The sequence below is a fragment of the Magallana gigas genome, chromosome 2, assembly GCF_963853765.1.
Source record: "Magallana gigas chromosome 2, xbMagGiga1.1, whole genome shotgun sequence".
In the NCBI taxonomy this organism is placed as follows: domain Eukaryota; kingdom Metazoa; phylum Mollusca; class Bivalvia; order Ostreida; family Ostreidae; genus Magallana; species Magallana gigas.
This window is the reverse complement of record NC_088854.1, coordinates 29,613,512-29,626,224: the sequence shown is the minus strand read 5'-3', so window position 1 is coordinate 29,626,224 and position 12,713 is coordinate 29,613,512. Positions and strand designations below refer to the sequence as shown.

Sequence of the window (12,713 nt, the reverse complement as noted above, 5' to 3'; positions counted from 1 at the left end):
ATTGTGCATGTACATGTATTTTTTATAGAGAGAAATTGAACTTAGTCTAGCTCTTCTTACTTGATCTATAAGATCTATTGAGGTTGTAATGATTTCTTTCCATCGATCAATTTCACTCTCATGCAGCTGCCTCTGCTGTTGAAGGAGCTGTGTCCATTCTTCTTGTGATTTAGGATAATTTCTGTGAAAATTAAAACATACAAGACTGTATAATCTGTAAATTTAAATAAACAAGGACAAAACAAAGAAATACTGTCTACAACTTTTTTATTTGCAATGCTCTAACTTTCATGATTGTTATACATTACAAAAACCAAAACATGCAGAAATCATATTAGTTACAAAATCTTTTCCAAAAGAAAAAGCATAACCCCTGCTAATAAAAAATATTACAGATTACAAAGACTGTCTGATCTTCATTATTCATAGTAAACAATTAATCTGTTTAATAAATAAACAACTTTTTCTGGATACAGTAACAAGGATGCAAAATAATGAACGAGTACATTTATAATATAAATTTTACTTGTACTGTAAATTCCTTAATTCAAATGTCATTGAGTACTTAATTCCACAAATCCGCAGTTTTGTGTCTAATTGCAAGAATATGAAATCATGATCATCAAATTTTAGTTATAATTTCCTATAGTTCAAAACTGTCTGAAAAATAAAAGTAAGATTTTGAAATTTGCGAGAGTTGCTTCTCGTGATTAAATGCACATTTAATTTGGAATCTACAGTACTTTAATCCAGTTCTATTCTTACTTGAGTTCCTCAGCCATTGTGTCCTGCTTTGGGAAGTAGAGTACATTGGTATAGCTCTCCAGGGACCAGAGCTTATAGAACAGAATAGCATTGAAGATCACCAGCAGGACAAGCCTACAGAATGCAATGACAAGGTTGAAAACAAAGCATGGCTGTTTGATAGAAAATGTGTTGGTAGAAAGGATACATTAAAATTTTCTTCAATGATTTTAAACTATAGCAATCCGTATGTACTTTTGCTATATGACATATGTGCGAAATGCAACCATGACAAATACTACTCCTGTTGGGGTTTTTGACTTGCAATTATAGCTTCTATTTGTTGAGAAAAAAAATTAACCTATAGTGGCAACAGAAAAAAATATTACATGTAAAATCAAGAAAAAAGAAATATAGTAGGGATACAAACATTAACTGGAAATTGCAATTACCGGTATACCTGGCCAGTAACTCATGTTTTGGTTCAATGGAGAAAATACACATGTACCGTATTTTTCGGGGCATATGTCGATGTGGGGCATAGGCCGAATTGCTAATTTTTAGACAAAATTCAAGAAAAATCCTTAGACTAGCCGAATTGGGGGATAAGCCGATTTTCAATCGATGATTACTATAGTGAAAGTATGACCGCTAATTAAGGAAGTCATCGTACAGCTTACTCCACTTATATTGAAATCGCTTATTTTGAAATTCCGCTTATTTTGAAATAGAAATAAATCCCCAGATTTTGCCTCTCATTTTCTTTGCATTGGTATAACGGATATAATAAAATCGGCTATTTTGAAATATCGCTTATATTGAAGCCACTGATCGGTTCCCATAGGTGATAATTAGTTGTTTTTATAACGGTTATATTGAAGAACTCCCTGGCAGCTGTCGTCACGGTTGGTGACAGTAATTATGCCAGACTGACCGGTTGATATACAAAGGTGTGAATTAAGTTCTCATCATGTGTGTTTTTATACTTCTTTTACTTTATTCACCTTTGAATTTTTTGTTTTTACATATACGGATGTATATGGAAACCCCACGGAGAAGAAAAACCTTATCTTCGGACACTAAATACGAACTAGTTTTGGCTATTGATAAAAGGACAAAGCCTAAATTCGAAATAGCTAAGGGTGTTGAGATTATCGCGGGTACACTTACGATAATATACAAGTAGCGTTTAGCAGTACTGATTTGAATCGTTTGAGTCTGGTGATTTTTCTCTAAAACGTAAAAGAATGCCATCAGAGATTATGATGATGTTTAAGATAGTGAACAAAATGAAACTTATAAAACTTACAGATATAATTTTAATCAAACTTTCAAGGACTAATATTCCATGTAATCTGTTCACAGTATAATAGATGAGAAAACGAAATACCAAACATAAAATATTTAATTTATGTTCTTTCGATTAATTAATTAAATAGTGACTTGCCGTTATGCAGAGAAGTTGTAATGATAAAAACACAGTTAATGCAATGAAGTGTAACGGTGTACACTATGTGCCCCCAGGCTGTGTTTTAATCACGGGGTTCACACCTTTGTATATACACAAGACACCAGAATACCGTTATTTCATCCAACAGAAAATTAATTGTAAAAACACAAAGCATTTGATTTATTTTACACCCAAGACCAGTAACTCCCACGAACGCAGACATGAAGAATTCACAAAAATTCCGTCATATTACATTCTACCCGGTTTCGTTTTCTTTTTTACTACGCAATAATAGTTTCCAGGGTTCATACACGAACGTGGGAAAAAATTCTTTTGATTGGGGTTGTAAAGAAATACCCCGTACAGTACTGTATATTTTATTACTCACGATGTCATTACAAATATTATCAACGGGACAACCATTGAACAATAGTTCATACGGATGAAAAAAAAACCCGACCCTCATAATAAACTGCTCCAACAGTACAATGGATAAAAACAGTGGATTTTATATTTTACTGTTTGATTTTTTCCAACTCCGAGTCTACGATTAGCCGATCCCGGGGGATACGCCGGGGCTCGCTCATCGGAGAAAAAAAATACCGGCCTATGCCCCGAAAAATACGGCATATTGGTATGTAGCAGTGATGAAACATTTTGTTAATAGAATGTAAATGAGTTGGACCAACAGTGAACATCAATACAACAGCATATACCGTATCATAAAAGGAAACATGTTACTATACTGAAAAAAAAATAATCAATTTTTCACAAATACTTACACAACAAGAATGACTCTAACCAGTGTGTCGGCATTGAGTTTGGATATATCCTCTTTGTGTATTGTGACACCTGTTGACAAAGAATCAATTTATCACCATTAAATTATTGCTTTATACAGATACATTGTTCATCTAGATACGTGAATATTATAATAACTATATACGATATCCTGCACAAGTGCAGGAAATACATGTAACAATTTTCATATTGATTGATTTTTAATGTTGAAACAAATTGTTTTGTTAATTTTGTGAATACACTGTGTCCGAATTTTTTCTAATCTTTTTTTTTATTAACCTATTTTAAAAAAAATTCTTTTAAGATTTGGAAGAAAAAAAGATGGAGAACACATGGTAGTATAAACGCAGTCAATTTATAAATCTCTCATTATATGAACAACACAAATCCTGCATTTACCAGTATACAGTCATATAATAATGAAGTTCTTTAAAAAGTGGGTTTAATTCCATCCTTGATAGACAGCTAAAATCTTATTTACCGTGGTACTTTAATTGATATTGCATATGTTACCAGCATTTACATGTACCGTTAGCAATATATGGTGGGCAAGTGATACCCTAGAAATCTGCCATGAACAAATACAGACACCATACCACTCATTTTATGAATTATCATATCTCACTACCGGTATCTCAAAACTGACTGAACATTTCAGCTAACGGGCCTGCATTCTCCCCGGGATGGACTTACTTCTGACAGGCGTTGATGGTGTGATGAGTGGGGACTTGACAGGTTGTCTGGTCTGCTTGTCAATCAGGGACAGGTGTCGGGTGGGTTTTAGTTTGTGGATTTCTGGGACCGCCGAGTGCTGGGTTCGAACTCTCCTCTTTCGTATTTTCCTTTTACCGCTGGCCTGAGTCTGTTGATGGCTGGATTCAAACTTGTCAGATTCCTGCTTCAGGTGAACACTTAGGGTATTGAAATAATCCAAACAACCCTGTACACTGTTTTTCTCTATCATACCTACAATGCGAGAAAAAATAATGCAGGTATAAGTGCAATTATCACTTGATATCAAAATACATGTATCAAAGTTGCTAAGTTACAATTGCGTAGCCTTTAATTGTTCTGCTATAAGGATTTAGAAAACAAACAAATTACAGTAATAATGTGGATTTTCTGTCGATCTCATCCATATTTTAATTGATGTATCGTCAGTTCCCACACTTTTGGTTTAGTTTTAGACATTGACCTTATACTACTGGTAGTATTATAACAAAATATAAGTGACAATTTAAGTGACAACAATTTATCTATCTAATTATATTATATAAGATGATTAGAGTATTATCATATAGCCTGTACTTAATTGAGCACTCAAAAAGCAAAAACTTGAGGTTACCAGGAACTATACACTACAAATTAAAATTATTTCTCATGATAAAATACAGTTTGTCTGGTATGTAGGTTTGCCTAAGTCTATAGATTTAAATTTCACAATGGCAGGGATTTGAAATGTACCAGTAATTTAACTTGCTTTAAACCTTCTAATTTTCAATTTTGTGTGAGTATTTCTCTTTACTTAAAAAAAAAATATTCATAGATACTTCCTCCAGATGTAATCAATACTGTTCAAGGTAGTAGGTGAATTCTCATGTAGTTCATTACCTGAGGAATCTTCCTTTTCAGACAATTCTATTGATTACTTTCTTCGTTAATTGTTTTCCAGTACAAATTATGTATCTATACACTATAAATGTAGTACATGTGTAGTACTTGTTTTTAACATCTATAATGCTACAACATGTATTTCATTACCATAATTTATAGTCTGAACAGAGTAAAAAAAAACTTGCATTCATTTGATTGAATTCTTCATTTGTAACTAATCCTGAAATTTTTTGGAATTCCATCAAACAAATCATAATCCAATTTAACTTTTGTTTCAGAGTTCAAAAATAACTTTGAAAAATATGTTGCAGTCCACAAATCTAACTAAGAGTTTGATAACAAATATACTGATACTCATCAAAATGTTATAATAAGTAAGGAAATTGGAAAATGTGGATACAAGCATGTACATACTTTTGACTAATCCCCACACTGACTTCTTGTAGCGTACTTCTGATGAAATCTGGATTCGAGATTTGTATCGGCTGACCTTGGACACACAGTATTTATTCACAACCTAAAACAGTAAAAATTCCAACATATAGAATTGTCTCCATCGCTATCAGATACTTCCAAGAAAAAAAAGGAGAGATCTAGACTGCTGATATCAATTTGTTTCCAACTGTACCATCAATGCAAATGATTGGCTTGAAGTTCCATTTTAAAATCAATACAATAGCCATCAAGTTAAAATATAACATTGCTCCAAACAAATATCAATCCTTGATACTTTATTTTTAATTTAATTTGTCTTAATTTGTGAGTTCTAACAAATCAATCCTCAATTGAATATACTTGATCCTATACATGTAAAGAGCATATAATGTTTCATAAACAAGCTTAATAAAGCAATTAAATGGCTCATCAAACAGTAAAGGAATAATACTTTTGCTTTTAATACAAAAACACTATCTTAACTCCAATAAAATGGGTTGCTCTTGAAACAGTTCTTTTGTATTTTTTACAATCTTAGAAATAGCAACCATTTCATTTCTAAAAAAAAATATACATGATTAATAAGCCTTTTAAATTCATTTTCTGAAATATTTCATCAAGTTTATATTTAGAAATCACTATCTAGGTTGTCAACTATGAAACACTTGTGAATTTCCCACCCAATGTGCAAATAATGAAATCATTCAATATGGCATTTTTCATTCAATGGTTTTACTTTGAGAATCTATCTACCTGATGCACTGTACCATGAAAACTTGTAAAACAAGAATTGAGAGAGAGAGAGAGAGAGAGAGAGAGAGGGGAACATGACACAGAGATGTAGTTAACAGTTCTAATAAATCATTACAGATTAATCTAAGAGCTCTGAACAAGTTATGGTAATAATGCACCAATCAATATTTTCATTCTTGAGAAACCTCTTCCTAACCTAAGTTAAAATAATTCTTTATATGTAATGGCATCTAATAATTCTTTACATGTAATGGCATCTAAAAAAATGAAACAAAGACTGAAAAAAAAGTAACCTGTGAGCTTGACATTTTTAATTTTTTAAATCCAGTAGTGAATTGTAATTAAATAATTTTTTTTTCCAATAGTTACATGCATCATAAAACTAAAAACCCCTTTTCTTTTTAAATATCGTTATGGCACATACCCCTCTTTCATCTGCTGTGTAAATACTTGTAATCCTGCACACCAAGTTTTATATATACAATTTTAAAAATATGGTAGCCAAAATAAATATATCAAAGAAGAGTTCACTATTTAGTTTGACAGACATATACATATCCAACTTCGTCAAGATTTTGATCCTTCTGAATGAGCTATAAAATTTTCACCACCAACCAAAACAAACATACCTGTTATGTCATAGGCAATCTAACACAATTAAGAGTGGGCTCCCACTTATAGTATAGATCATTATACCGGTATATTGATATCCTGAATTAATTTTAAACTCCTTTATATGTTCAACTGCAGTCTCAATCAATGGCTGTATCACCACTGCACAGGAATACAAACATGAATAATCACCTGTATTTATTTTAATCAAACCTCCTCTATACACAGGTAAAATATTCAAATCAGAAACTGCCATATATTAACTTAAAGATAAACATCTTACAATGCAAGAACAGAGGCAAAAAAAAAAAAAATTCTTTAAGGTAAAATCTCAAGATCTGCAACTGAGTGCAAAATGATAAAAATTCATTTCAGAAGGTAGATATTTGTTTTAACAACCATTGATTTTACTTCCAGCAAATGAAGCCAATTTAGTACTCATGCATTCACAGAATGTGTATTGTATTAGCTCAGGAAAATGTGCATGTACCATCTCTAGCAATAATTTCAACCACAAAAAAAAAAACCTTCAGGGTCTTTTTCCTTTTTTTCAAAAGTTGTAGCATTAACAATGAAATATTGATGGAACAATGTTTTACAGAAGAAATTTGATTCTCGGAAGGTTTGAGATGAATCTTCTTACCGATATTTCATTTTTCTTTTCAGTAAGGATAGACACACGTTCATGTAAATGTCTCCAGCTGGGTGACTTTTCTTTTCAATTTTTGAAGAGCAGGTTGATTAGAAATTTTTTTGATTGGATACTATACAACATGTAACAGCACTGAGTACAGTCATTAAATGACTCACGAGGGTATACAAGCAAAAACTAGTTGGTATGGTCATCTATGCCAAACTTGCCCAAATCTACATAGTACGACAAAATTATCAGTAGCTTTTTGATAATCCTAACTTCCCCGCGTCCTTTTTTTTTCTGAAAAAATTGTGTGCATTCATTGATTACCAATAGTTTTTTTTAAAAGATGATTTGGCTACAGGGTGATTGATTGGGGATTACTGCCTTAAATTACCAGAATTCAACATACTGGTATATACACTGTACTTGCATATGAAATATAACTGTTTATAGTTTTCATTGCATTCCTAAAACATGCATTAAAATCACATAATAATTTAAACTGATGTATAAAACACTCATTGGTTTATCAATAAGCTAATAAAAAAAAGTCGATGTCTCTTCTTCAAATTTCATAGAACACACATCTATTTGACAATGAACAATTCTTTATTATATTTCCTCTAAACACTATTTTTACACACGTCGTAATTTCAGGTTTCATTAAAGCATCATAAGCTCTATACATACATATGTCAGAAGTACATGTATTTATGGTTTAAGTTTATTCCTGTCAATACCATTGTTTCATGAAGCAAACATTTTAATATCGACCAATTAATGTATACATCCTACATATCATTTTTAAATCTCAATCAATTTTTCATCAACTTGATAAGACGCTACAGGATGTTTGAAAAGCTGGTGCAGATCAGCTTAGTACAGCCTTGTTCAGTTTACCTCTACTAAAACTTGGTACACCTGGTACGCTCCTCAGCAATGTTCTATAACTTTTAAAATATCCAGGAATTATTAGTTTACATCCTAAATTTAATATGCTTTTATGCTGGAAAATGTGTAGCAATTTAAAAATGTTTCTATTACATTTTCTATTACTGTTATCCAATTTTCAATAATAAACTGGTTTGCGACAACTTTATTTTTCGTGACTACTCTTCATTGACACCCATTCAACAAAGACTAGTTCATGGCTAGAAATATTTGCAACAAAGAGGCCTTCGCGAATCTCGCAAATATTTCTCGCACACAAATAAAAGTTGGTTTACAGTACATGTTGGTAATCATCGTCTTTGCCACAGATTTATCACAAAGAGCGATGGAACCTCATGCCTTAAGTTTGTGGGTTTGACCCTGCAACTTGTGGATCAAAAATTTTACAAAAATCTCCCGTTTTCATATACTTTCCATTATAACTCTACTGGGCATACATGTTATTACTTTGTAAATCCCCATTTCAGTTTATATTTAATGAATGAAGAACAGATAACATCTTAAGGATGATAACTAAACTTTGAACTTTAGCAAGCAAAGGACCAGAGAATCTTAATAGACAGAACCGAATCTCACCACCTACCAACCAATGCAACCGTTTACCATTTGATTGCACATACCAACAAGTGCACCGACTGTAAGGCAATAAATCTAATGGAAAAACTGCAAGGAATAGTGAAAATGGACCTGAACACTGTATAACAGACTTACAATGAATGTGTTTCCATAAGGTATTCCCATACAGGAGCACTCCGTGTCCACAGTGAAGTAGGTGCCGGGGGTGGGGTTCTTGTGACAGGTCTGTAGCTCCACTGCCTGGGAAGACTTGGGCCCTATGGAGTAGTTTAGTTGGATGGTGTAGCTGACGGTACGAGTCTGCTTACCATGCCCCATGTCCTTCCAGGGCGTGAAAGTAAAATCTGTTGAAAAGGAAAATGCATCATTATCATTCATTAAGATATATACCACTAGTAAAGCATACAAGTTTGAACCTCCTGATGGGAAGTTACATATTTTGTTTACTTAGTTTGCCAGACAGACAAATATCTCTAGGCATGGTTGAACAGTATGGTACTTATTTTATAGCTCAAGCAGATGTAAGATCCAACAGAAGGCATGCAGATTACCATTAAGACAGCTATCAGCTTTAATTAATGGCTAAAGCCAATATATGTAGGAACTAAATACACAAACTGAGAAAGACAGACCTTTTGAGCCCCTTCTTGTTTGGATCTCGCTGTAGAAATCCGACTCTGTGAACAACATCTCGAACATCTTCTCCACAGGAATGTTGTAAACCTCATCTATCATAGGCTTCTCAAAGTGGGCATGCTCAGAACAGAGGGTTACTTCCTCTATAAGATAAGTTGGTCTTATTTGAGATATTATTTTGACTACAGCTCGTATTTAAACTCATAGATGAAAAGAAATTTTTGTTTCATTTAACTCTGTCAATCTGAATGATACCCTATAACGTAATTCTAACCACACATTTGATTGACAATAACTCTTTGTAATAAGTCAAGCATCAGCTTCCCAAACACTTCTGATAACTACTGTGTTTGCAAGACAATTCATTTCCAATACAGGAAATCAAACAGCCACTGCTATAACATGCAAGTTTGAATTGATGGGTAAAATTGGTGAAAATCCTCCTTGTCAAAGTTATGGTACTGGTATATTGTATATTTACTGTACTATGTTTTTGTTCAGATCAACTAACATTTTCGATCACTCGAAGAGATCTTTTTATCATAATATATCAAGTAAAGTTTTAATTTGGGAAAGGGTAAGCTGTTTTTGTAAAGTCTGAGTAGTATCTAACAGAATAGTCCTACATTAAATGTGGTTCCCATCCCAATGCAAAAACTAACTAAAACAATCCTCCTTGAATTTTTTCAACAGTCTTCAAACCATAAGAGTAGCCCCCCTTTTGTACACAATTCTTTCTCTGGTCATCATGCAGGGTCAATTGAACAGTGTACCAACCTTTACTTTTCATTAATTCCCAAGGTATTTGTATCAATTTCAGCAACAGACCCTTGCCTCCCTTTTCCTCAATTAAAAAATTCCCACTTATTTAAGCTGATCAATGTAAAAAACAATTCAAAACTTAGAAGTTATTCAGGTGCGCAAATGTAAGAGACACACACAAAATATTTAGCCCCTCCCCTTTTCTACCCACTTTCAAAAGCAATGAGTACTGTAGGTATACCTTCACTGTCTTCTGTTGTATCACTTTGATCGGTGGCCACATCCTCACACTGCTTCTCTTCAAGTCCTGCTGAGGGAATAACCTCATAGTCCTTCCCAATATTGATGCCAAGATCCTCCTGCATTAGCTCTGGAGATGGTAAGATGTCGGAGTCTGGGTTTTCCATCTGTAAATTGCGATCAAACTAGAATATGTACATGTACATCCATCTCAAAAATAAAAGTTCATGTTATCTAAATGCTATAATGATTTAAAATTTAAAATTATGGCAAAAGAGTCTCTCTCTCTCTCTCTCTCTCTCTCTCTCTCTCTCTCTCTCTCTCTCTCATTAAACAAATCACATTTTGTTTTAATTGCACTACAAACAAAACAAGAGATGTTTGTGATACACTTATGCCCCCCTCCCTTGGAAACATCCACAATGAAAATGAACGTAAACTGCAAATAACTGGAATTTTTTTAAGTCCAAGGGGCATAACTCTGTCTAAAATTGCACGATCTTACCCAATATCGAACTTGACCAAGATATTATTATAATTGATCTGTATACCAAATTTTATTTCAATATGTGTATATATATATAAACTTCTGCAAAGACACTGAACAAAAACTGCAAATAAATATAATTTTTCTACGTCCAAGGGGCATAACTCTGTCGAAAATTGCTCGATCATACTCAAAATCGGACTTGACCTAAATATTATTTTGATAAACCTGTATACCAAATTTCATATCAATATGTGCATCCTCTGCGAAGAAAATAAACTAAAACTGCAAATAACTGGAATTTTTCTAAGTCCAAGGGCCATAACTCTGTTGAAAATTGCACGATCGTACCAAATATCGAACTTAACCTGGATATTATCATAATAAACCTGTATATCAAATTTCATTTCAATATGTGCATCCTCTGCGAAGAAAATAAACAAAATCTGCAAATAACTGGAATTTTTCTACATCCAAGGGCCTTAACTCTGTCGAAAATTGCTCGATCATACCCAATATCGAACTCAACCTAAATGTTATCATGATATACCTGCATACCAAATTTTATTTCAATATGTGCATCCTTTGTGAAGAAAATGAGTGGAAACTGCAAATAACTGGAATTTTTCTATGTCCATGGGCCATAACTCTGCCAAAAATTGCTTGATGGTACCCAATATCGAACTCAACCTGGATATTATCATGATAAACCTGTATACAATATTTCATTTCAATTTGTTTATCCTCTGAGAAGAAAATGAATGGAAACTGTTGGTGGACCGACCGACCGACAGACCGACCGACCGACAGACAGCAGCAAAGCAATATGCCATCCCTTCTTCGAAGGGGGGCATAAAAATTCAAGAAAAGGAAAATAAGGTTGCAAAGATTGAGAATTCTTTAATTAATTGATTTGACTTTATAACAACAAATAGGAAAACAAAAGAATATCTGATAAAAGGTTATTAATTCTTTTTTACCTCTATTTGATTTCACCATTTACCCTTTACTCTTTCCTTTTCCTATTTCATTTGAACACTTCCAAGTCCTTGAAGTATTTTTCTATCAAATCTTTCTATAATGCCATTTCTCAAACACATGAAATTTACTTGATTGAGTCTGCTGGGAGTGATGTAGTCATCCCTGATTGGTTCATCTATAAAAGACGGTGGGGCTACATAATCTTCATCACTTGAGTCCAGACAAAGCTCCTCCCCATAGTTACAGTGAATCCACTGCCACATCTCCTTAGCTGTCATTGGCTGTCAATCAAAATTGATGCATATACATTAAACTTGCCCCAAAAAAGACTTACCGGTAATAGATAAGACATTTTGATACTGAGTATAAGAAATTTTGATTTGAAAAATTACAAACAAATTTCTCATTTGAACAAGTGAATGCCACATAACATATATGTCCTAAATGTTGGCATGCTCTGCTCTAATTTATACCTGTCCTAGTAGAGCATTCTGCCAGACCCTAAACAGCATCATGTACGTCTTGTCTCTGTTGGCCAGACTGGTGAAGAAATATTTCTCTCTGTCCGTCGTGATCTGGATGGCGTTGGGAATCACGCGGGCTGTCTTCTCTTTGGTGACGGAGGTGATCTCTTTACATGGAATGGCAAGCTACAATATCAAACGCCATCGGTAATATACATAAAAGAAACCATAAAACATAAATATTTTCAAATACTTTAGAATCGTTTATCTTAATGGTGGCTCAAATTTTGTGGATTTTTGGAGTACCCAGTACATTCTCAATTTAACATAATAGAATATACAAATTTTATATTACGTCTTTAGTCATGAAAAACTAATCTGACATCTAAGATCAATTGTCTTTGACATAAACTTATGACCTAGAATTTAGTGTAAGTTATGTTTTTTCTAAATTATATCCATTGAACTTCCAGGTCACCAAGTTTAAAATCTTTGTAATGTTTCAGATTTTTATCTACTTAACATTTTTTAAAAAATTATTTACTTTTAAAACGGACCCTTTTTGTCAAA

General features: G+C 33.2%; 1 protein-coding gene across 3 annotated transcripts in view; it reads right to left on the bottom strand.

Moving 5' to 3' along the window:
* LOC105340156 (protein Aster-B) overlaps positions 1-12,713 on the bottom strand; it is a 28,197-nt gene that overhangs the window by 3,401 nt on the left and 12,083 nt on the right. For 2 of the 3 annotated variants that reach the window (XM_034447898.2, XM_066076042.1), the window contains 10 exons: positions 12,153-12,329; positions 11,808-11,960; positions 10,213-10,396; positions 9,206-9,352; positions 8,709-8,917; positions 5,024-5,126; positions 3,689-3,961; positions 2,977-3,046; positions 766-879; positions 61-181 (listed from right to left, as the gene is read on the bottom strand). In XM_034447898.2, coding sequence (XP_034303789.2) covers positions 61-181; positions 766-879; positions 2,977-3,046; positions 3,689-3,961; positions 5,024-5,126; positions 8,709-8,917; positions 9,206-9,352; positions 10,213-10,396; positions 11,808-11,960; positions 12,153-12,329 — 1,551 coding nt within the window. The remainder of the gene's footprint in view (positions 1-60; positions 182-765; positions 880-2,976; positions 3,047-3,688; positions 3,962-5,023; positions 5,127-8,708; positions 8,918-9,205; positions 9,353-10,212; positions 10,397-11,807; positions 11,961-12,152; positions 12,330-12,713) is intronic. The other variant, XM_066076041.1, reaches the window with a different exon arrangement.